The sequence below is a fragment of the Triticum dicoccoides genome, chromosome 2B (genome assembly GCF_002162155.2).
Source record: "Triticum dicoccoides isolate Atlit2015 ecotype Zavitan chromosome 2B, WEW_v2.0, whole genome shotgun sequence".
In the NCBI taxonomy this organism is placed as follows: Eukaryota; Viridiplantae; Streptophyta; class Magnoliopsida; order Poales; family Poaceae; genus Triticum; species Triticum dicoccoides.
In genome coordinates, this window is record NC_041383.1 from 596,464,243 (window position 1) to 596,489,149 (window position 24,907).

The window sequence follows — 24,907 nt, forward strand, 5'->3', positions numbered from 1 at the left end:
TAAGTAGACTTTATGATAGTAAAGACACTTTATGTGGGGCGTTACCAGTAACGCCCCGGACTTAATGTACCTTAAACCCTTCATTACGTGGGTTGGCTGGGGTCCTGGCGCACTCTATATAAGCCACCCCCCTCCACAGGCAGAAGGGTTCGGCACCCTGTAATCCATATACACCTAATCCACTCGACCACCTCCGGGCTCCGAGACGTAGGGCTTTTACTTCCTCCGAGAAGGGCCTGAACTCGTACATCTCTTGTGCTTACAACCTCTCCATAGCTAGGACCTTGCCTCTCCATACCTACCCCCACTCTACTGTCAGATTTAGATCCACGATAGTTGGCGCCCACCGTGGGGCAGGTGTTTTAGCGATTTTGTGGAGAAGTTGCAATTCTTCCGAGTACTTTCATCATGGTAGCTGCTGGGCTTTTGGTCGAGGGTCGAGAGATTCGTCTCGGTGCTCTCACCTTCGTCGTCGACGACTCCGCCTGGCTCCAGGAGGCTCCACTCGACGTCGATGCGCTCCCCGTCCGCGGTGCAACGCATTTTCGCGCATGTGTCCGCGGCGTTCTGCTGCGGCAACCGTCGACCCCATATCGGTCGACTCCCCTATCGACCACCCTCCCGGTCTCCCGCCAGCGCAAGCGCTCGGGTCGGTCGAGGCTTCAGCGGTGGGTGAGACACGCGGTGGCTCGCCAGACGGCCACCACCCAAGTTGCGGCAATCGAGCCCGACGAATCTCTCTACGGCCTGTTCGATCTGTCGACTGGCTCCATAGAGACTGCATCCAAATGCGATAGCAGTGATCCAGCGGCGGAAATCCTGATGGTCGACGGGCCTCGCAGCCCCCCTGGCTTCGCCCGTGATGGTGGGGCAGGCGACGGAGGCGACCCCGCACGAGACCACGAAGAGTACCAGCCCGAGCCACTCGACTCTCTGCAAAGAGAGGAACTTCGCCGCAGGAACATGGATACCCTGCATACTCCCATCGCAGGAGAAACCCCCGAGGCTCGCGCCTTGGAGGAGGCACGTTTGGCCAATTTGGCCGAACGCGCTCGCCTGGAGAATCTTCAGCGAGCACTCGACGAGCGCGCGCGGCAACAAGTTCCCGACGCCAATCGACGTCAACTCTTCCCGCCGACTCAGGTATATCGAACCCCAATCCAGAATTTAGCAGCTGCGACCCGTATAGCAGAGTCCATTCAGCCCTCTCAGTCGGAAGCTGGCAGAGGCTTGATGCAGATCAGGGATCTGCTCCGGGCAGCAGGAGATCAGAATTCAGCCGTGTCGCAGTCGCGCAACAGAATTCACAGTCGATCCGTCGCTGCGAATACGATTCAGTCGGCTCACAGTCCTAGATCGCCTCCGCGGTGTGAAGGGCGCGAGAATCGGCGAGACCAATATGGAGACCGACACGACCGAGATGATAGGCGTCGAGTGCCCACTTCCCCTCCGAGGGATGGGTCTTACGCTCCTCGGCAGCAAGATGACAGACGTCCCCTGGGAGGCAAGCTTTGGTGGTCGATCTAGTTGTCGAAGGCACTCGACTGACAAAAGTGCTGATGGACGGTGGTAGCGGGCTGAATTTGTTGTATGCAGACACACTGAAAGGAATGGGCATTCCGATGTCCCGACTGAGCACCAGTAACATGAGCTTTCATGGAGTTATACCAGGGAAGAAAGCCAGTCACTCGGCCAAATAGCTCTGGACGTGGTTTTTGGTGATTCGAAACATTTTCGCAAAGAGAAGTTGACGTTTGAGGTCGTGGATTTTCAGAGTGCATATCATGCCATTTTGGGGAGACCAGCTTATGCACGGTTCATGGCTCGACCATATTACGTGTACCTCAAATTGAAGATGCCCGGCCCCAAAGGAGTGATCACTGTCACCGGTGATCGGAAAAAGGCAGAAGAGTGCTTTCAGAAGGGCTCAAAGATTGTTGATTCCCAGGTGACAGCGGTCGAGTTTGAAGAATACAAGCAAAACGCAGATCCGAGTGATTTGCTGCGATCCAAGAAACCCGCCACAGAATCCGCATTTCAGTCGTCCGGTGAGATGAAGCCTATTCACATTCACCCGACCGACCCCGATGCAGCCCCGACCCACATCTCCACAACACTCGACCCGAAATAGGAAGAAGCGCTCATCCAGTTCCTCCGTGAGAACTGGGACATTTTTGCATGGAAGCCCGCTGACATGCCAGGTGTTCCCAGGGGACTGGCTGAGCATCGCCTAAGAGTCGACTCATCAGCAAAACCAGTCAAAGAGCATCTTCGGCGGTCCGCCGTCCAGAAGAGAAAAGCCATTGGAGAGGAAGTGGCTCGACTGTTGGCGGCAGGATTTATCCGAGAGATATACCACTCCGAATGGCTCGCTAATGTCGTCATGGTTCCTAAGAAAGACAAGTCGCTCCGGATGTGCATTGATTTCAAGCAAATCAACCGGGCCTGCCCGAAAGATCATTTTCCTCTCCCTCGCATAGATCAAATTGTTGACTCGACCGCGGGATGCGAGAGATTGTCTTTTCTAGACGCTTACTCCGGGTACCACCAGATCCGTCTGTACGGACCCGACGAGGTAAAAACAGCTTTCATCACTCCATTCGGGTGCTTCTGCTATATCACCATGCCATTCGGCCTCAAGAATGCCGGAGCCACATTTATGCGAATGATTCAGAAGTGTCTACTCACTCAAATCAGTCGGAATGTGTAAGCGTATATGGATGATATCGTCGTCAAGTCACGAAAAGGTTCCGACCTGCTCGCTGACCTCGCCGAAACATTTGCCAACCTCAGAAGGTATGATATCAAGCTCAATCCATCAAAGTGCACATTCGGAGTTCCCGGTGGCAAGTTACTCGGTTTTCTCGTTTCCGAGCGAGGGATCGACGCTAATCCAGAAAAGATCGGCACTATTCTCCGAATGAAACGCCCTGTGCGAGTGCACGATGTCCAGAAGCTTACTGGATGCTTGGCCGCATTAAGTCGATTCATCTCACGACTCGGTGAAAAGGCATTGCCTCTTTACCGACTGATGAAGAAGGCAGACAAGTTCGAGTGGACTCCAGAAGCTGATGTAGCGTTTGCCGAGCTAAAAGCTCTGCTCTCCACCCAGCCGGTGCTTGCTGCTCCAATCAGTAAAGAGCCTCTGTTGCTTTATATCGCAGCCACAGGACAAGTCGTCAGTACAGTGCTTACGGTCGAGCGGGAAGAAGAAGGAAAAGCTTTCAAAGTTCAGCGCCCAGTGTATTATTTGTCTGAAGTCTTGACTCCATCCAAGCAGAGATATCCTCATTATCAGAAGCTGTGTATGGAATATACATGACCACAAAGAAGGTTGCTCATTATTTCTCTGATCATTCCATCACAGTCGTCAGCGACGCCCCACTATCAGAGATTTTGCACAACAGAGATGCAACTGGTCGAGTGGCGAAATGGGCGATTGAACTTCTTCCCCTTGATATCAAGTTTGAGGCAAAGAAAGCCATTAAGTCCCAGGCAATAGCAGATTTCCTCGCCGAGTGGATTGAACAGCAGCAGCCGACTGAAGTTCACTCGGAGCATTGGACCATGTTTTTTGATGGCTCTAAGATGTTGAATGGTTCCGGTGCTGGGGTTGTCCTGGTTTCCCCCAGAGGAGATAAGCTCAGATATGTGCTCCAGATTCACTTTGATTCCTCCAACAATGAGGCAGAGTATGAGGCCCTCTTATATGGATTGCGCATGGCCATTTCACTCGGCGTCCGTCGCCTGATGGTCTATGGCGATTCAGATTTAGTGGTCAACCAAGTGATGAAGGAGTGGGACGTGAGAAGCCCAGCCATGACTGGATACTGCAGTGCAGTGAGGAAGCTGGAAAAGAAGTTCGAGGGGTTGGAGCTCCATCATATACCCCGACTGAAAAATCAAGCAGCTGATGATCTAGCAAAGATAGGTTCCAAGAGAGGAGCCATTCCGAGTGGTGTGTTCTTGGAGCATATACACACTCCGTCAGTCAAAGAAGATCCTTTCACCGAAGAAGCTCCACAGCCCAAGAGTGCCACAGATCCGACTGAGGTTGAAGTCCCAGCAGTGGTCGACTTGGTCATGGAGGTCTTGGTGGTCATTCCCGACTGGACAGTTCCGTATATCGCGTATATCCTGAGAAAAGAGCTTCCGGAGGATGAGGAAGAGGCTCGACAGATCGTCCGTCGATCTAAAGCCTTTACCGTAATCAAAGGACAGTTATATAGAGAAAGCGCGACTGGAATTGGTCAGAAGTGCATAACACCAGAAGAAGGTCGAATCATCCTTAATGATATCCACTCGGGGACCTGTGGTCATCATGCGTCCTCTCGGACCATCGTGGCCAAAGCATACCGAGCCGGATTTTACTGGCCAAAGGCGAATGAGATGGCAAAGGAAATAGTGGATAAGTGCGAGGGATGTCAGTTCTACTCGAATATGTCGCGCAAGCCTGCATCAGCTCTGAAGACCATTCCACTCGTCTGGCCTTTCGCAGTATGGGGGTTGGACATGGTCGGTCCTTTGAGAACAGGTCGAAGTGGCTTCACGCATGTACTGGTGGCAGTCGACAAGTTCACCAAGTGGATTGAGGCTAAACCAATCAAGAACCTTGATGCCGGTACTGTTGTTAGCTTCATCAGAGAACTGATATTCAGATATGGAGTCCCACACAGCATCATTACGGATAATGGGTCGAACTTTGACTCGGAGGAATTCAGGGACTTCTGCAACTCTCAAGGCACACGAGTCGACTACGCTTCAGTCGCCCATCCGCAGACGAATGGACAAGCAGAGCGAGCCAATGGCCTGATTCTCAAGGGATTGAAACCCCGACTGATGCGTGATCTCAAGCATGCAGCTGGAGCGTGGGTCGACGAACTTCCCTCGGTGCTTTGGAGACTGCGGACCACACCTAATCGATCGACTGGAAGAACTCCATTCTTCTTGGTCTACGGAGCTGAAGCAGTCTTGCCGAGTGATCTTCTCCACAATGCTCCTCGAGTTGAGATCTACAACGAAGCAGAAGCCGAACAAGCGTGGCAGGACGCAGTCGACCTTTTAGAGGAAGAAAGGGAGATGGCTCGGATCCGATCGACCATCTACCAACAAGATTTGCGTCGTTTCCACGCCAGAAATGTGAGGGGTCGAGCCTTCCAGGAAGGAGATTTAGTTCTCCGAGTGGATCAGCAGAAACATCACAAGCTTGCTCCTTCTTGGGAAGGGCCCTTCATCGTCACCAAAGTTCTCCACAACGGGGCGTATCGTCTTTACAACGTCGAACATAATATCGACGAGCCCCGAGCTTGGAACGCGGAACTACTCCGCCCATTTTACACTTAAGTTTATCACTCGGATGAGTTGCAATAAAGTACTCCTGTAGTTCATGGATTTCAAAATAATAGTGTCATAGTTCCTCCATAATTTTTGTCACTTTTTATTTTTTCCAATAAAATTTTCCCCTCAGTGGGTGACTTAGCCGCGAATCCGTTTCGCCTAAGTTTGTAAAAATCCTTACCGAGTGGTGAGCCAGACTCCCACTCGGAGGCTTAGCTGCGAATCCGTTTCGCCTAAGATTAAATAAAATCCTACCGAGTGGTAAGCCAGACTTCCACTTGGAGGCTTAGCTGCAGTCCAAGTACTCGCCTAAGTTATAAAAATCCTACCGAGTGGTAAGCCAGACTTCCACTCGGAGGCTTAGCTGCAGTCCAAGTACTCGCCTAAGTTATAAAAATCCTACCGAGTGGTAAGCCAGACTTCCACGCGGAGGCTTAGCTGCAGTCCAAGTACTCGCCTAAGTTATAAAAATCCTACCGAGCGAAGAGCAAACCTCTCACTCGGGGGCTTAGCTGCAGCCCAGTGCTCGCCTAAGATATAAAAATCCTACCGAGTGAAGAGCAAACCTCTCACTCGGGGGCTTAGCTGCAGCCCAGTGCTCGCCTAAGATATAAAAATCCTACCGAGTGAAGAGCAAACCTCTCACTCGGGGGCTTAGCTGCAGCCCAGTGCTCGCCTAAGTGGATTAAGGAATAAGTCGACTGCAGTGAGCGTCTTGCTTTGAACCTACAAAAGACATTTTAAGCCAAAAGCAATCATATTCAAACATCAAATTCAAGTTCGGAACGATACCTAAAGGAACCGAAAGTGCTCAGGCGCTAAGCCTGTTAAGGTTTATCGATTACAACTCCACTCGGCATACCGAGGCAAATTTAAAGCGTCGAGCTTAAAAGAAGTTTTTTACCCCTCCTGTGGAGGGCTGGAAGGTGCAACAAACTCATCAAGATCAATTCCATCTGCGATCCGAGTGGCAGCAGCAATGAAAGTTTCCATAAAGGACCGGAAGTCGTGTTTCTTGGTGTTGGCCACCCGGAGGGCCGCCAGCTTGTCTTCTCGCGCATCTTTGCAGTGGACTCGGGCCAGACACAGAGCAACATCTGCACCGCACCGAGCCGAGGACTTTTTCCACTCCTGCACTCGACCAGGGACTGTGTTCAAGCGAGCCATCAGCGACTCGAGGTCGTGCTGGAGTGTCTCCCTGGGCCAGAGCGTTGAGTCGATGCGAGATGTGGCAACCTTCAGCCTTGCGAGATAGTCCACGATAGCTGCAACACGGGACTCCAATCGGAAAACATTCATGGCAACTTCGTCGTTCACCGGAGAATTGACGGGGTCAAGGTTTGGTTCCAGCCGGCTAGTCTCTTCTTCAAAGTCTTGACAAAATTCTACAAGGGCGATCACCGAGTCAAGGCAACGGTCGAATGGAAAAATCACAGTTGAAAATGATTGTTGAGCATAAAGGTTTACCTTCAAGCATAAGAAACAGCTTCTTGGCAAGACCACTCAGGAAGGCCTCCAGATCATTTTTCTTCCCAAGAGCAGCTTTCAGATTGGTATTTTCTTGTTCAAGCTTGGTGACTGAAGCTAACTTCTCGTCAGCAAGCTTGATCTTCTCAGCTAGTTCAAGGTCTTTTTTCTGTTGGGCCTCCTTCACCTTACCTGCAAGTTACAGCAAGATCAGATTTTGAAACAAATAAAGGGAAAAAGCAGTCGTCGAGGTCTCACCAAACATACCTTTGGTCTCCTCCTTTGCCTTCGTCAGATTCTCCTGAGCCAGCTTCAAATCCAGCTCGAGCTGAATGTGCTTGTTTTCCAGCTCAGTGTAGCGAGCCGCAAGGTCACAGGATCTCTGCGAAGAATCAATCGACTAAATGTCAAAGATAATTCACTTCCGAGTGGAACAGGAAAAATCATGCGTTTCTAAGACTACAGCCGAATACAAGCATTCGACCGTAGTCTCGGGGACTACACCCAGTGGGTGCACTCAGCGTGCCCCCACTAATCCTATTGAAGACAGAGTCGACCAGTCGACCTCAAAAAAAACAAGATGTATTCTTTAAGACTGTAATCGACTGCAAGCAGTCGACCACAGTCTCGGGGACTACACCCAGTGGGTGCACTCAGCGTGCCCCCACCGGTTTGCGAAATCCATTCGCCATAGTCGAATGACGGAAAGACTGAACTTATAAAGCCTAAGGCCGACTGCCAGCAGTCGACCTTAGCCTTGGGGACTACACCCAGTGGGTGCACTCAGCGTGCCCCCACCAGTTTGCGAAATCCATTCGCCATAGTCGAATGACGGAAAGACTGAACTTATAAAGCCTAAGGCCGACTGCCAGCAGTCGACCTTAGCCTTGGGGACTACACCCAGCGGGTGCACTCAGCGTGCCCCCGCTAACACGGAGTTTAAATCGACACACCCAGTGGGTGATTACTATAAATTCTGGAAAGAAAACAAGCGGTGGTCGACTGACCTGAACATTGCTTTGAAGGGCGGAACTGGCGTCGTAAGCTGCCTGGCTCGCATCCCGGATGGTCTTCAACTGCTCCATCATGATCCCTGCCTGGCGTATCGCCTCCTTCGCGGCGCCAGCTTGGTCCTCTGGGACGTGGTGCGTCGTGAAGAGGGAGGGCTGCAGAGCACTCGTCAGTGGATCTGCGAAGGACACAGTGTGTCGAGTGGTGTTCTCCTCCTCCGTGACCAGAGTCTTAGGCACCGTCACATCCTGGGGCACCCTGCCGGCAGACGCTTTCCTACTCCTTCTGGGCTTCAGCGGTTCCTCATCTTCATCATCATCAGGGAGAGTGATAACAACATTGGATGGAGCTACAGAAAAGAATCAGAATTAGAGATCATGAGTCAGTCGACTAGAAACGGTGTTAAGAGTATAGTACCAGGTTTTGAGGTTGTTGCGTCCTCCATCTCATGGTCGTCAGCCCGGGCTGAGGTCTCAGAAGTAGCAGCACTGCAACTCCAAAGAATCAGTCGACTAACTCCAGCGCCAACCAGAGATAATGTTCGCACAAAACAAGAAGACTTGAGCAGCATGATTACCCTGATATGGTGGGGATGGACACCTTCATCTTCGGCAGGAGCTTGGTCGGCTTTGACGGGGCCGCCCTGGGCTGCTTCGACGCCTTTTCAGTCGGCGCCGGAGAGGTGGTCCGAGGGCGCTTGGTCGACCGTGTAACAGTCGCAACCCCCTTGCCACGTTCAGTCGCAGGGTCATGGACAAGTTTCGACCGCCTTTCCGAGCGCGGTGGTGCGACCTCCTCCTCCTCCTCTTCTTCGTCCTCATCATCATCATCTTCTTCATCGTCATTGTCATCATCATCATCATCATCCTCAGCGGCGTCCGAGTCCCACTCCTCCTCCTGGCTCTCGCCCCCGCTCGCTTCTCCCTCCTCAGTCGGAGCCTGCGCTCCATTGGGCATCGAGTACAGCTCAGTGAGGACCTGATAGACATCAAGACAAAGATCAGTCGACCGATCGACAGAGAAAACAGAAATAAATGTGACAAGAATACAATGGGAAGTGGAGCAGACATACCTTGTTTGGATCACTGTGGTGGTCGAGCGGAGGAATCCTTCTGACTCCGCGAGGGTTATCCTTGTTCCCAGTAACAGCGGCCATCCACCTTTCTAGAGTGGCATCGTCAACTGCTTCTGGATTGACCCGAGTCACATCCTCAGTCCCGCAGTACAACCACATGCAATGGCTCCGGAACTGAAGAGGCTGGATACGACGCCTAAGAAAAACCTCCAGGAGATCCATACCCGTCACTCCCTCCCGAACCAACTGAACTACACGCTCCATCAGCATCTTCACGTCAGCTTTCTCCTCCGGAATCACCTTCAGAGAGGAGGGCTTGTTCACTCGGCCCATGGTGAACTGAGGGAGTCCACTCGACTGCCCCGACGTCGGCTGATCCTGGCAGTAGAACCAGGTCGACTGCCAGCCTCTGACTGACTCGGGAAATGTCATGGCTGGGAAGGTGCTCTTGTTCCTCACCTGGATCCCCAGACCCCCACACATTTGGACAACTTGGGTTTTTTCGTCTCCTGGGCTCGCCTTCTTCACGGTCTGAGAGCGACACGTGAATATGTGCTTGAACAAGCCCCAATGCGGTCGACAACCCAGAAAACTCTCACACATGGACACAAACGCGGCAAGATAGGCGATAGAATTCGGGGTGAAGTGGTGGAGTTGCGCTCCAAAGAAGTTCAAGAAACCACGGAAGAAAACGCTCGGCGGCAAAGAAAATCCGCGGTCGACATGGGTAGCCAGAAGCACGCACTCACCCTCTTCCGGCTGGGGTTGCCACTCTTTCCCCGGAAGCCTTGCAGCTCCATGAGGGATCAGGCCCTCGTTGGCCATGTCGAGGAGATCCGTCTCCGTGATGGTCGATTGGATCCAATCTCCCTGGACCCAGCCTTTCGGCAGGCGAGATCTAGACGAAGACCCGCCGCGACTGGTGGATCTCCCCTTCGCCTTCTCCGTCGCCGACGCCTTCTTCGCGCGTTCTAGCGCCGCCGTCTTCTCCTTGACCATGGCTGCCGGCGGGACGCGCGAGGAGAAGTTGTGCGGAGGCGAGAGCGAGCGCGTTGGGCGGAGACGAAGGGAGCAGAGAGAGAATGCTGAGGCACTGCTCAAAAAACCCTCGCCGGGCGCGTTTATAAGATCCCTTCCGAGTGGATGACAGGTGGGCCCGGTCGGTCTAATCATATCCTGAAACAGTTGCGCGGACGTGATACGTGGCGAAAAAAGCGGCGCGGGGATCGAGGCGTCTATGCCCTGTCCCATCCGAGCGCCGCGGTCCGCCCCGCTTCGCGCACTTCCCCAAATTTCGTATCCCGCGGAATCGCGAACGGCAAATCGGTATGCCAGACGCGGGATTTCCTGCGATCCGTCGCTCGGAAATCGGCGAAGTCCAAAAGATCACTCGACGAAGGAAAAGAATGGATCGAGTCGACTGAAGAAAAGTTGCTCACTATCAACAAAGAGATTTTTTGGTTCAAAACAACGCACGACCAGTATGCGAAGGCTAATTGGAAACAACATCAACTCCTTCATCACTCAAGCCTCAATCCATTCGGGGGCTAATGATGGAGTCATGTACCTAGGGTAGGGTCACAGACCTGATCTAAGTACCCTGCCCAAGGACACCCTTAGAAGAGATCACCTTCCAGTCGACCTACGAGGGACTCACTCGACTGACTTGAAGGACTCGACCACGAAGACTCACTCGACCACCAGAAGGTCAAGAGGCACTCTGCACTGCAACGGTCTGTAATTAAGTAGACTTTATGATAGTAAAGACACTTTATGTGGGGCGTTACCAGTAACGCCCCGGACTTAATGTACCTTAAACCCTTCATTACGTGGGTTGGCTGGGGTCCTGGCGCACTCTATATAAGCCACCCCCCTCCACAGGCAGAAGGGTTCGGCACCCTGTAATCCATATACACCTAATCCACTCGACCGCCTCCGGGCTCCGAGACGTAGGGCTTTTACTTCCTCCGAGAAGGGCCTGAACTCGTACATCTCTTGTGCTTACAACCTCTCCATAGCTAGGACCTTGCCTCTCCATACCTACCCCCACTCTACTGTCAGACTTAGATCCACGACAGGGACTAAACTCTGGCCGCAACGAGGACCAACACTTTAGTCCCGGTTGGTGGTATGAACCGGGACTAATGGGCGTCCTTCGTTCCCGATTCATGCCTCCAACCGGGTCCAATCATGGTGGGCCAGGAGCAAGGCACATTGGTCCCGGTTCGTCCCACCAATCGGGACCAAAAGGTCCAGACGAACCGGGACCAATGGCCCACGTGGCCCGGCCGGCCCCCGGGGCTCACGAACCGGGTCCAATGCCCCCATTGGTCCCGGTTCTGGATTGAACCGGGACTAATGGGCTGACCCGGCCTGGACCAATGCCCCCTTTTCTACTAGTGTAGTTAGGAATCATTTCTACTGGATTTCCTTTATTGTATTTCAAAGGAATTTTGCATGAAGTCTAAGCTCTTGGAAATGTTATAAGCTAACAAATGTAATAGATGCAGCGATGCAGTGTTGCAGGCTTGCAACCATGCAGGCGCCAAATGGCGGTTGCCGGCACTGCTAGGGTTAGAGAGAGAGAGAGAGAGAGAGAGAGAGAGAGAGAGAGAGAGAGAGTATGCAAGAGCCGAGAGCGAAGTGATTTGGGGAGGGACTGGAGTGCGATGCGAGGCGGCGAGACTTTTCTCGGTGTCATGCGGATGCGGTGAGTTTGGCCTAGATTTCGTTGGGCCTTGATTTTTGGTGAGTAAAGCACAATCGCTCAGCCGCATACCATGGCCTATTGAAATATCAGTTACTATGTGAATACGCAGGAAATGAAAACCGAACCTAAGACCGATAACCGAATTAACAGACAATTCGGTTAATTCGGTTCCTGGTTGGTTCGAGTACCGAGTTCGGGTACCCAGATGCTTTGGGTGAGTGGCGTCAACTATGTCTAGTTTTTCTTCATAATTCTCAATAGAGTTGGATCTGCTCTGGTCGCATGTGGCTGTGTTTTGACACATATATTTTTATATCTCCACCCAACTTCTACAGGCCGTCGATCACCTGCGGTGAAGTCAGAATCGTTTGCTCAGGATTTAGGAATGACGATGACGCCTATTAGGGGATGAGTGATGACAATGATACCTGCGTGCTGTCTCGATGATGTCCTCTTTGAAGAGGACTAGTGGCTGGGGCGTGCCATTGGCACACCTCCTAAGTGTTCATGTGCGCAATTATCTTACTTATGCACGTCTGCCAGTCTAGTCTGATCCTTGACAACCCTAGTAGAAGGTAGATTTAAAAAACTTGCAGTCGCCTAGGACAATCTTCTCTTCTTCAACAGTTGACAAAACGCATGCCAAGCTTCTATCACAAAAAATGATTGGTACCAACCACCAACATACTTCAATATGATGATGGGTACCATGTTCAAAGTCAGAATCATCAACTATCCTTTCTAATGACTCAATAACCAATACTGAGTCTCCAACATGGACATCATTGACAAGAACTTGAACTGTTATTGCATCCGAATTCAAAGTGCCATCTGAAGGAAGATCATCGCGGATGATGTATCGACTAGCCTCGACTGAGGAGATAAGAGTGACTGCCATATAATATGAGACATAGTTAGTTGTTATATTAGTTATATTGGTCAAGAGATTATACAGGTATGCAAATGAAGGTATCAGCCTTCTTATTTTAGCTTCTAGGAATGCAAAAAGTAAATGTTGCACGTGTTCATACAATGCGTAGATATGTACTTACAATGAGCTCATTCATATTGCTAGATGCCTTAAGCAGAGCACTTTCCTCGGGAGATCCGCCCAGAATTACAAATTCAGGAAGCATGACCTGCATGGTACAAGATGAATTCCTTCAAAAATAACTTTCTTAAAACACAGTCAACTGTTATTTGATCAACTGCCAAATCAAATGAAGTAATGTGGAAGATAGAAACAGGGTTTGTACGTTGAATGCTTCAGTTATACAGTGGCTAGCTTGTTAGTAAATATGCCAAATAAAGAAATGTTGGGCATTGGCACTGATTTTGTTAATAAACTCAAAAGCAGAGCAACTTTATTAATGGGTAGTAACACAGTGCCACAACACAAGAGTAGGTGGCAGCAAGTACATAGGAGTTCTATTTTCATGCATGGAAGATTGCTCACCGGTTCTTTGAAGAAGGTTGAATTCCATGCCAATTCAGGGTTCAGCAAGGAAACCTTCATACAAGAAAATATGTATCATACTATTATTAGTATTCTTGTGTGTTTGAAAAACAACCGCTATAATTTTACTTACTGCACTAATAGCAATGCAGCTGCAGACCCAAATCCTACAAGAGAATTCATTTTGGGGGAACCTTGCTTGAATGCTCTAAGATCATAGCATATGTGAGAAAGAGTTGCATTTACCACAATGTGAGGAAGAATTAATAAAATACCTGAAGAACACAGTGCAAGACCATGCTGGAAATCGGTTTCAGTGTCAACTTGCATTTTGTTCTTAAAAAGCAGTTTTCTTAACCCTGAATAAAGAATGCACAATCCCTAGACTCTGCCTTATTTCTCTGTTTCTTAGGAGGAAATGAACAAATGTCTCTTAAGATACCGCCATACCAAGCAAAAGCTCGTGAATCGAAAACCAATATTGTACTAACGATAACTAAATGTAGAGCCAAAGTTTGAAACATCTTGTGTCGACACTTCAGACAACCTACCTGGTGAATACTGAGTTTTCTATCATTCATACGAACTAGTTATATATGTGGTAATGCATCTATCAGTCACTATCCTTGTTGAAACATAACTACACCATTCGTCCCACAATATAAGATCGTTTTTCAAGCTATGTTAACTTGAAAAATTGAAAAATGATCTTATATTGTGGGACGGAGGGAGTAGTAAACAACAAGTACACTGAGATGATATTGGAGCCAAGTATACCTCTTCCAATCTCTTCTTCTGCAGACCCTCCCATCTAACAAATTGGAAGTTTGGGCTCAGGTGTGAGGATGGCGGCGGCGGCGGCACTCCGTCCCTCGAGCCTCCACCATTGGTCTGTCCGTGCATACTTTCTGCTCCTTCCACTTCTTCTGCTTCTGCTTCAATGGCTGGAACCACCTTAATCGCTGCATCAAACATCGCCTTGATATTCTGCACCATGCAAACAAAACAACAATCATCAGTAACTGAACCATGCGTCTATCCTTACTATAAGAAAACAAGAAGATTTTGTCAACTTTTACCTGCTGTGTTTTTTAGCTACACTCTACGTAGGCGTCCTACCAATTACCTTCTTCAGCTCTTCATCCTACAATCAATACAGAGATGAGATCACTGTCTTGCCCCCAAATGCTAGGAAGTGGCCAAACAGAAGCATATGCAATTTACATTTTAAAGAAAAAACAGAAACAACTAAAGGTTCTGAGTACCTGAGCGGTGGAAATAGGAACTGCTCCAGGGTGATCCACAAAAAACTGTTTGCCATCCCGCAGATCTATGAACATCAATAGAGTGGTCACGCACTCCCGAGTTACACATCATTTCTTATAGCAAAACTAATAAAGCAAGCAACAATAGACCGAAACAGGCGAAATAATGTCACTGGTTAGACAACATTTCTTAGTCAACTGTTTATTGGGCATCAGGTAATGCAACTCAATGCCAAGTGGCTACAATAGTACTGTGTTCCACGTGTTCTCAAATTCAGTAAAGTGCCGTGAATATGACAATAACGTGTAGATGGCAATAAGAGGTAATAACATCAAGAATTTCTGTCAAACAGAAAACTGAATAAAATCTGTTAAAAACAGACCTCTGTACACTGGACTTGAGCCAAAGAATATGGACTACAACCAGACGGAACATATTCTTAAGTTAAAACTTGACGTGCACTAGAGTATCAACAAAGGAAGGAGACAAGATAAAGGTTACGGACGAGTCTTGCTCACCCATGAAGCCGCCGCCATTGCTTTCCCATCGTGTGGCCGTCGAATCTTCACCGGACCTCGTCCGCATCCTCCGTGAGCTTCAGACCGACGCAGACGGTGTCGTGGGGCATGTCCAGCGTGACCATGAGCTGGGATTGGAGGCACAGCGCAACCTGGTCCTCGTCGTCGCGGGTGAGGGCGGGGAGCCGGGAGAGGTCAAGCCCGTTGCGCGTTCCCCATAGACCTCCCCGACGAACCCGACACCGCGGAGGTTGCCCGAGCCCAGGCCTCCATGCCGGCAGCATCGTGACGCGAACCGGTGGTGGGGAGAAAGTGAGGGGAAGAGGGAAGGGTGGAGGTGCAGGCTATGGAGCGGCGCGACGCGACGAGAGCGAGGAAGATGTTGACACCAGATTTTGGCATGGTCAAGAACTTATATAAGATGGCTTTAAATGGAGAAGTGTTCTACATGAAAGAGTTCCGTATTGTTGATATGGACATCTTTGAAGTTTGGGTTATCGCCGTCCGGTTTCATCTCGAAGGCCAAAACTATGCTCAAAGTACTAAGATTTTATATTCAGAGTACAGTTTGGCCGATTAGGCCCTCAAGAAGACCTCAAATGAAAAAATGATCTACATGAATTGTCTTCGTCTCGTCGAAATGGTCGATTTCGATATAAAAATCGTCCCAATCCGAGTTCATATGCAAAAGTTAGAGCCAAAAATGCGCAGCTGCATCAGGATGGCCACACACACCGGGAATGATCATCCGGGTTTTGGATTTCTCCGAGGACCGCCGGACACTCCGGGGTTGTTTGTCCGGGTTTTGGATTTTTCTGCCACAGACTTCGGAAAACAGCCTAAAACGCTCTTAAGATGGCCTCTCATCAAAAAACATTCAACATGAAAGTTGTTCGTCTCGTCGAAACGGTCAAGATTTCTTTTGGGCTTGTTTCCATCCGAGGTCGTTTACCACCACAAAAAAGACCCGCAAGGTGCAGCCAGTTTAAACTGAACAATTTTGAAAAGTTCGGACAAAACCAATCCGAATTGGACTAGGGGTTTGAACGTGAATTGAAGCCTTTTTCTTGCACGGGAAGTCCAGCCGCCTCTTATATAGCTAAGGAGTGATGGCCGATTGAACAACACACAATCGATCAAATCATATACCACTTTTTATCTTTTATCTTTTCTCCTTAACCCTAGTTCTTCTTCTTCATCGTTCTTCGTTGTTCTTCTTCATTGCATGGCGGCAAACCTCGAGGCCCTAGGGGCGATCAGGTCGACCTAGGGCAGCCCATAGCCGCCGCGCGCCCAGACGGGGTCCCTCCCGGGCGTGTGGGGTTTCGGGTCCTCAAAAGCACCCGCCGGATTGCCTGCATACCACGCTTCCGGACGGGTCTCCTTTGATGTGATCTGCGGTGCATCACCCTCGGCGTTGGAGGTACACGCTGACATGCTCGTGTGCGAACACACTTTTTGGTGACTCCGCTGAGGACGAAGCTTCGAACGGTCTCCGGCCCATTCTTGCTACAAAGAGATCGTCATGTAGGTTTTGCAGTCTACAAAGGTAATATGAATACCCAATCCCTTTATGTAGATGCAAATAATTCATATGGTGTTACTAGATCGTTTAATGAGTATACTCTATCGGCCAACCCTAGTTTTTTCAATCATGCAACTAACTACGTGCAAGGGCCGATTCAAAGTAATTTATATACTTCAACTTGTTATGATATTAGTAACATGCACCATATGTATCCCAACTCACATGCATCGGCAACCCAGCAAATTCATATGCTGATGAGCAACATGATGAGTTCGATTAATCAATTTGAAATACCCCAAGTTAGAATTTCCAATGCCATGCAAGAAAGTGTTTCACCCTTTTATTCATCGGCAACTAATGTGCAATATAGTAATTCAACCATGCCGATGAATGAGAGAATTGGCCATGCTACTAGTGGCTATTCGGCCAGTTACTCTCAACCGTCATATGCTACACCTCATGTTAGTAATTTTTCGGCACCATACACAACTGTAGATGCTCATAATTCGGCTTCACACCTTCCTGGTTATAGCCGAATGAATGTAAATTTTACAGGAGCGGTTGTGCCCAATATTGTAGAAGATGAGGTAGTGGTGGCTGCATAGAAGAGTTTAGCCCAAAATAAGAGAATTAGTGCTCTTTGCCTTGAACAACATGAAAATGGGCTATTTCCTGATTATGCCGCAATAAAAGCTAGAGTTTTGCAAGAAGATGAATCTTTGCCAATTGATAAAATTGGCGAGCAAAAGTATGGTCTTACAACAATGCATATGCCTTCACCTAGTACTACATCATATTATACACCCCCTATACAATTGCAAAATTTCGGCAACACCCGTGTATCATTGCGAAAGAATCTAAAAGCATTGGGGGGCAATCATATCCGGAGTGGGCTAAAATTGAGAAAAAGCTTAAAGCTGATTTTGCCGCTCGCCGTCAGAAACAAATAGAAAAAAGATTGGCTCAGATAAAAGAAGCATTGCCAATTGGTAGTATCAATGAAAAGAAGGATGATTCGGAACATGAAAGTGCTTCGGTTGAAAAAGCCGAATCAAGTAGTATATATTCTGAATCCATCAAATCCAACGAGGCAAGCATTATTGAGAAAGGGCATGGCAAGCATAGGAAAACAACGTTGCTTGATTTTTCTGAAGTTAATGGAACCTACTTCCTGCCCTATGAGTTCCATGCCGTAGAAATTGACAAGCTTCAAGGACAAGAACAAGTAGCCGAACAAAGTTCGATCAACAAAAATCTCCAGTGTAATGATGCACGGAATAAACAAAAAAGATGATGAAAAGGCGTTGGAGAGTCATCCAAAGATGAAGCTAGATATTGTTCAAGTCACACCACCATCATGCTCTCCCAACGTATTTGAAGAGGGTAATTTACCTATTTTCAGATTTGGTCACAACTTTATTGTTGATGCATCTATTAGAAAAATCCTCATAGGTAATTTTAAAAGACCAATGAAGGAGGGTAATTTACTTGTTAGCAATAAAATTGTTTTAGAACATATCGGTCAACCAATTGTGCCATTTATAAAGACCGATAATGACTTATTATTGCAGCCAAAGCTTTCCCCGTTGCTTTATCTAAAGTTCATATCTATTTGGGTAGCTTTGCTTATTTCGTACTTGGCTTGCATTTGGTCTCAATTGAGACATGTATGTTCTAACTATTTTTATTTTAGAAATTTAAAGCCAAGGTTAAATTCTGTTGAGAAAACTGATGCTAGTATAATATCTTGCCCAAAGACATCGGAGATAGAGTGCAAAACACAATGCATAGCCGAATGGTGTGATGCAAAATCTGAACCATTCGTTTGCTTAACTCCAAAGCCGTTCTCACAACAAGATCGGCTAGAGAATGAAAAGTTTACCTTCAATTCAAGCATGTGTGATCAAATATTTGATTTGTTGTTGCAAAATAATTATATTAGAATTCTTGATCACCATGTTGAACCATCTGTCCAGGGACGAATGTATTGTAAGTTGCATGATTCGTCCAAGCATAATTTTGAGGATTGCAACATGTTTCGTCAAATAGTTAAATCAGCCATTGATAAAGGACAATGGAAATTTGTTGAGACACCAAGAGATGACCAGTCTATTCCGATTGGTCCCGATGGCAGAAAGTTTTTGCATCGGCTGCTTCAAGCCTATCCATTTGAAGAGAAGGTAAAAACTACAGGTGATGGGATCAAGCTTTCAAGTAAAGAAGTTGTTGAAGAGCATAATGAACATAATCTTGAGGGCAAGAATTCCATCGAAGCTACAATGGAGACGCCAAGGACTGGGGGGCAGCAAGCAAATCCAATGATCGATGAAAGCAAACCAGAAGAAAACAAAGGCCGAAATAAGCGCAAGTGCAAGAGATCAAAAATCACCTTCGCTGAACTATTGGATAAATATAAAAAGAAGAGTGAAGAGAAGAATGCTTATCAGCCAAATCATGCAAAGAAACCAAGGTCACCCCCAAGGCGCAAATATGAGGATCGGTATTGGCAAAGTGATAATTTTAATGCAACATATTCATATCCTTATTTTGGGCCGCCAATGCCAATGCCGTGGATGCCTCCCTATGATCATATAGATACATATTCATCATGGGACAGGTATGATACAAGGGCACATTCTCCATCTTATTCTAGACCATCTCACCAATACTATGCAGCTCCAAGAAGATCAACATTTAAACAATCACGCTTCAAAGACCGTTTCAATCATAAGGAATCGGTCCAGAGCTCAAGGAAGAAGAAAGAGGTGGTCAAGCAGGTTTACCGCATTAAAAGAGATGATCGTAAGAGTGCAATTTCAGTTTTGACCTCAAATGAAAAAGAGCCAATTAAAGTGTTGACATTGGCTACTAAAGGCAACGAGACAAAGCAACCAATTATTGAGAATCGAAGTGCCAAATCTGAAGAAAAGAATTTGAGAGTGCACAAGGCCAAAAAGGAATTGCCATTGGTCAAAACAGAATCACAGCCGAGATGCCCGCTCGGGTTATTGTATTGGCAAAAGAAGAAATTACAAAAACTTAGTGCACAAGAACTTGAAAAAAGGAACATGGCATGGGTTCCCAAAGGAAGTGCTCAAAATAAGAATTATGTGCAAGCTTCCATTACAAGAAGTGCGGCAAAGGTGAAGAAGGAAAAGAGTGAAAACTACGAAGGACCAAGCCGAAGGTTTCAACATCTTTGGTCTACACATTATCCATATTCTTCAACTATGCCATTAATGCCTATGCCATGGAATTCGTTGTCAGGTATGATTGGTAACCCTCAATGGGCTTATTTTAATCCATGAATGCAATATAATTTCTTACATCATGAAAGGGTATTGCCAAATCACTATACATTTGATTAGCTACAAGTTTGTTGTTGATCCAAAGGGCCGAAATACTTGATTTGTCATTTCATTTGTTTATTTCGGCTATATGTGCTTTGAATGAACTTTACATGGTAATGACCGATATTTATCTATCGTCCTAAGATTATGTCAATGCATGGCCGGTGTAGTATTCTAACATCGTCCTTAGTTCAATAGGAGACCAAAACAAGCCTCATACCACTTAAAATATGTTTGCACAATAATAAAAGCCGAATATGAAATTTTATTCGGTTTGGAGCTTTTGGTTGCTATAGGTGCTATACAGATTGAGGCTTTTAGTGATTCGTTATAAGTAGTGCGACAAATATCCAAGGGTTATCAATGTTTTGACGAATCACTTATAGTTTATTTTGGGATATGTCTAGATGCAAAATTTACCTTGAGTTGCTTTAATATCCTTCATATATCTAGACATGACAATTGGAGAGAGTTGGCATAGCAAGCATCCTGCTACCATGTCCGTCATGGTGTATTGCACATCTATCAACAGCCGATGCTTATTCTTGCCAACATAGGTAAGGCCGAATTGGAGCTCACCACCTCGGCCACTAATGAAACTTTTATGTAGGCAAAGCAAGGATTGGAGGAAGTTCATTCTTGATTATCTGCAAAATCCTAGCGAAAGGGTGAATAATATGGTTCAGAGGATGGCCTTGAGATGCATATCTATGGAACCTTATCATCGGATTGTTATATAAGTTGAGAAGTTTTCACCCAAGTTACATCAAGAGGTTCAAACAAGCAATGGCTGATATATACTTATCGTCCTAAGAACATACAAATGGCCGATGGAGTGTTGACATCGTCCTCAGAGCAAGATATGTGCAAATTATTTTTCGGCACACAAGCTTTGCCGAAAAACAGGGGGGCATGTGTTGACACCAGATTTTGGCATGGTCAAGAACTTATTTAAGATGGCTTCAAATGGAGAAGTGTTGTACATGAAAGAGTTCCATATTGTTGATATGGACATCTTTGAAGTTTGGGTCATCGCCGTCCGGTTTCATCTCGAAGGCCAAAACTATGCTCAAAGTACTAAGATTTTATATTCATAGTACAGTTTGGCCGATTAGGCTCTCAAGAAGACCTCAAATGAAAAAATGATCTACATGAATTGTCTTCGTCTCGTCGAAACGGTCGATTCTGATATAAAAATCGTCCTAATCCGAGTTCGTATGCAAAAGTTAGAGCCAAAAATGCGCAGCTGCATCAGGACGGCCAGACACTCCGGGAATGATCATCCGGGTTTTGGATTTCTCCGAGGACCGCCGGACACTCCGGGGGTGTTTGTCCGGGTTTTGGATTTTTCTGCTGCAGACTTCGGAAAACAGCCTAAAACGCCCTCAAGATGGCATCTGATCAAAACACGTTCAACATGAAAGTTGTTCGTCTCGTCGAAATGGTCAAGATTGCTTTTGGGCTTGTTTCCATCCGAGGTTGTTTACCACCACAAAAAAGACCCGCAAGGTGCAGCCAGTTTAAACCGAACAGTTTTGGAAAGTTCAGACAAAACCAATCCGAATTGGACTAGGATTTTGAACGTGAATTGAAGCCTTTTCCTTGCACGGGAAGTCCAGCCGCCTCTGCTAAGGGGTGATGGCCGATTGAACAACAGACAATCAATCAAATCATATACCACTTTTTATCTTTTATCTTTTCTCCTTAACCCTAGTTCTTCTTCTTCCTCGTTCTTCGTTGTTCTTCTTCATTGCAGGGCGGCGAACCTCGAGGCCCTAGGGGCGGTCAGGCCGACCTAGGGCGCGCCCTGACGGGGTCCCTCCCGGGCGTATGGGGTTTTGGGTCCTTAAAAGCGCCCACCGAATTATCTTGCGTACCGCGTTTCCGGCGGGTCTTCTTCGACGTGAGCTGCGGTGCATCATCCCGGCGTCGAGGGTACACGACTACGTGTTTGTGTGCGAACAGAAGATCACGGGAGGTTGCGTGCGGTGACGGTTGAGAAAACCAGGCAGAGGTGCGGTGTATCTGAGAAAGCTACTCCTCCACGTAAGATCCAGCCGCGTCGCTCCTTCCCGCATAGTAAATCGCCACAGTAAAATTGCTGAGGTGGCTAGCGCGAACGAGCGCCCTTTGTGCGACTGTTAATAGGTTTAATTAATTAATTAATACCTGCGTGGATATCCTCTGAACTGACTGTCGGCAGCAGCGGGCTTGTTCTTTTTGAGAATGGCAGCAGCTGTTAATTAACGCACGAGATTTCGTCGGTCATCCGCGTCGCCGCGATTACTCCACCCCACCGACCCGGGCAGCCCAATCGGCGATCACCACGTGCAAATCCTTCCTTTTCCATCCGAACAGTCCACCCACGGCGCACTACCCCTCGAGACAGCACAACTTCCTCCTCCTCACCAGTCATCACCCAGATCCTAACAGCCAGTCGGATCCACCCCATCCCCGCTTCCCAACTCCCCTGTTCTCGCCATGGAGGGGCTCATCAAGGGTTTGGCCAAAGCGGCGATCGACGCCTTGGACGGCGGCGATGACCAGCGGGAGCGGGGCGAAGACCGCGACGAGGCGCCGAGGAGGCACCGCCCCGCGCGGGACGCCGAGGCGGAGGAGGATGAGGAGGGCTGCGAGCAGCGGGACCGCTCGACGTGGGCCGAGGTGCGCGCCGGCTGTTCGCTCAATTGTGAATGAAGCCGAAGCTTCGCGCGGAATGGCTGGTCGGTCTGGTAAAGCCTAACGGTTTTGGTTGGTTCTGGCAGGTGGTCTCCGAGAAGAAGGGCGGCGAGCCGGAGGAGAAGCGCCGGGGTCCTCGGCCCTCCAGGCGGGTGGGTGGCCTGTTCAGTTCGTGTTACTTTGTGTGATCAGCAGCTACTGATTTTTCGTAATTGCATTCAGGAGGAGAGGAGGGAGGACGAGGGCTGGGAGAGGACGGAGGGCCGGAAGCAGCAGCAGCATCATCCATCTGCGCATGGTGGATCTCACAGCCAGGTTTGTCCAGATGATCAGGGGCGCTTTCAGTCCCCATTGTTTGAATTTCCATGTTGAGTTGTAGTGTGCTGATGATGTAGCTGATTTGGGTTTCTTTGTGTAGTACCAGGGAGAGGGCAGGATTAGTGATGGTGGTAGCAGGCTACCGCACCAGCAGGCGCCAGCACACAGGAGGCAACAGCAGGTTTGATTCTGTTCTGTTATGTTTGAATTTCTCTACTTGAAAATTGTGGGCAATTGACCTGCTGTTCAGTCATATACCTACCAATATTGTAGTGTCTGTGTTATAACTGTATCTTAGAGCTTTTCAGTATCAGTCTGAAGTTCGGATGGATTTCTTAATAAGCCAACTCTTTAATTTTGGATGTTAGGAGGGAGAAGAAACAAATGATGAAGGTTGGGAAACTGTAGGGGAGAAAAAGCACCATGGAAGACCACAACAGGTTTGTGTTTAGTAATTAAAGTTAATAGTTGGTTGCAAATACCAGATAAGTTTCTATGTGTTTTAGGTGATGTTTATTGGCCAATACTTTTCTCGGTATGTAATCAGTGTCATGCAACAGACCGACACTGACATCAAACACCATTTCTCTACTCTTGACACACTGAATGAAATAACTGAATTTTAGACCGATACTGGTGGTTACCTTTACCCCTATGTATATATGAACTAACCTGTAGAATTCCTTCGGTAAGATCTCATGGTGATACTATACTAGTATATTGTGAAGCTTCATTGTCCTGTTTGAACTCTGAACTCCTATATAACTGGTTGGTACAGTGTGAAGCATGGAACGCATACAAAAGGCCACCATCTGAACAAGAGTACTCTGAAGATTTTGGTCAGATCCACCATGGCTTAAATGTAGAGCCTACCAGGGAGGAGCTCAATAGCTTGACGGAAGCATGTAGCCGGTTGTGGGAGCTTGATATGAACCGTCTTGTTCCTGGTAAGGACTACAGAATTGAATGTGGAGAGGGAAAGAAGGTTTATCAGAAGGATGATATGTCATCTGAAAACCTATTCAGCTGGCTAGGCGATGATGTGCTCACCAAGCCCACCTACTCTCGCTTCTGCGCGCTTCTTGACAATTACAACCCACACCAAGGGTACAAAGAAGTTGTTACTCAGCAGGACAAGCACGAAGAAGCAGCATTTATTGAAGAGATTGCCCGGACAGCGTCGATTAAGTACTTGCACCGGTATTTAGTGCTGAAGGGAGTCGTATCCCAAGACTATGATGATTTCAAGGCAATGCTGACATCCCTTTGGTTTAATTTGTATGGAAGATGTGGCAACTCTAGCTGCTCTTCTGCATTTGAGCATGTGTTTGTTGGTGAGATAAAGGAACAGAGACAAGGAGAGACCGAGGTCTCAGGATTCCATAACTGGATTCAGGTAAGTCCATGTAATGCTTCAGCAGTCTTGTATCGTTGTATGGAAATACATCTGACTGCAAGTACATGATTATTTTGCAGTTTTATCTGGAAGAAGCCAAGGGAAATGTGGACTACCAAGGTTACATATTCCCAAGACGGCGTGGGGAATCAGTGAGTATATAGTCTCTACATTCATAAGATGTACATGTATATAATGTAAGTAATGCATCTAACATGTTCCATTCTTGTTTTCACAGCCTGATTCGGAGACACAGTTACTGACCGTTCAGTTTGAGTGGCATGGTGTGCTGAAATCAGTATCAAGCTCTTTGATTGGTGTTAGCCCCGAGTTCGAGCTGGCACTCTACACACTGTGCTTCTTTATGGGAGGGGAGGATAACCGCGTCGATATCGGCCCGTACACCGTGAACGTCAAGTGCTATCGTATGGGTAACAACAAGATTGGATCAGTCTTTCCCATTGCTGAGAACTGATTTGTGTGATGACTCATGACCTGCTTCTGCTGGTTTTTAATTCTTCGGTGTTTAATTTCTCTTCACTTTTGTGAAATTTACACTGTTGTTTAAGAAAAAGAACCGCTGTTCACTCTTTTGTTACAATGCCACACTTATTACCATATTACAAGTATACGCTACTGAAGAGGATGCTGATGCTGACTGAGATGGGATTTAACTTTCTGTGTCATGAGCTTTGTTGAAAACAAAAACATAGCATAGTACGTTTCTTGGGGTTTTAGCAAGTTTATTCTAAGTTAGTTTTCGGAAATATAGGTAATCAGTTGAGGGTATAATAGA

At 47.6% G+C, this 24,907-nt stretch overlaps 1 protein-coding gene across 2 annotated transcripts; it reads left to right on the forward strand.

Annotated features, from left to right (window-relative positions):
- The first annotated feature begins 22,065 nt into the window (after positions 1–22,065).
- Positions 22,066–24,773, forward strand: LOC119365078 (poly(U)-specific endoribonuclease-B-like). Of its 2 annotated transcripts, none has more exons than XM_037630677.1 (8): positions 22,066–22,382; positions 22,484–22,549; positions 22,620–22,712; positions 22,822–22,896; positions 23,084–23,155; positions 23,494–24,111; positions 24,192–24,263; positions 24,350–24,773. In XM_037630677.1, the coding sequence occupies exons 1-8, from the start codon at positions 22,200–22,202 to the stop codon at positions 24,584–24,586; spliced, it is 1,416 nt and encodes a 471-aa protein (XP_037486574.1). In that variant the 5' UTR covers positions 22,066–22,199; the 3' UTR covers positions 24,587–24,773. The 2 variants fall into 2 exon arrangements, with proteins under 2 accessions (XP_037486574.1, XP_037486573.1); XM_037630676.1 differs by having other exon boundaries at positions 22,067–22,382; positions 22,816–22,896.
- The last annotated feature ends 134 nt before the right edge of the window (positions 24,774–24,907 follow it).

Excerpts from the sequence above, each read along its gene's own strand:
- LOC119365078 (XM_037630676.1), top strand. The coding sequence starts at position 22,200 with ATGGAGGGGCTCATCAAGGGTTTGGCCAAAGCGGCGATCGACGCCTTG. Across the intron at positions 22,383-22,483 it reads ACCGCTCGACGTGGGCCGAG|GTGGTCTCCGAGAAGAAGGG; the intron begins GTGCGCGCCGGC and ends TGGTTCTGGCAG. Across the intron at positions 22,897-23,083 it reads CACACAGGAGGCAACAGCAG|GAGGGAGAAGAAACAAATGA; the intron begins GTTTGATTCTGT and ends TTTGGATGTTAG.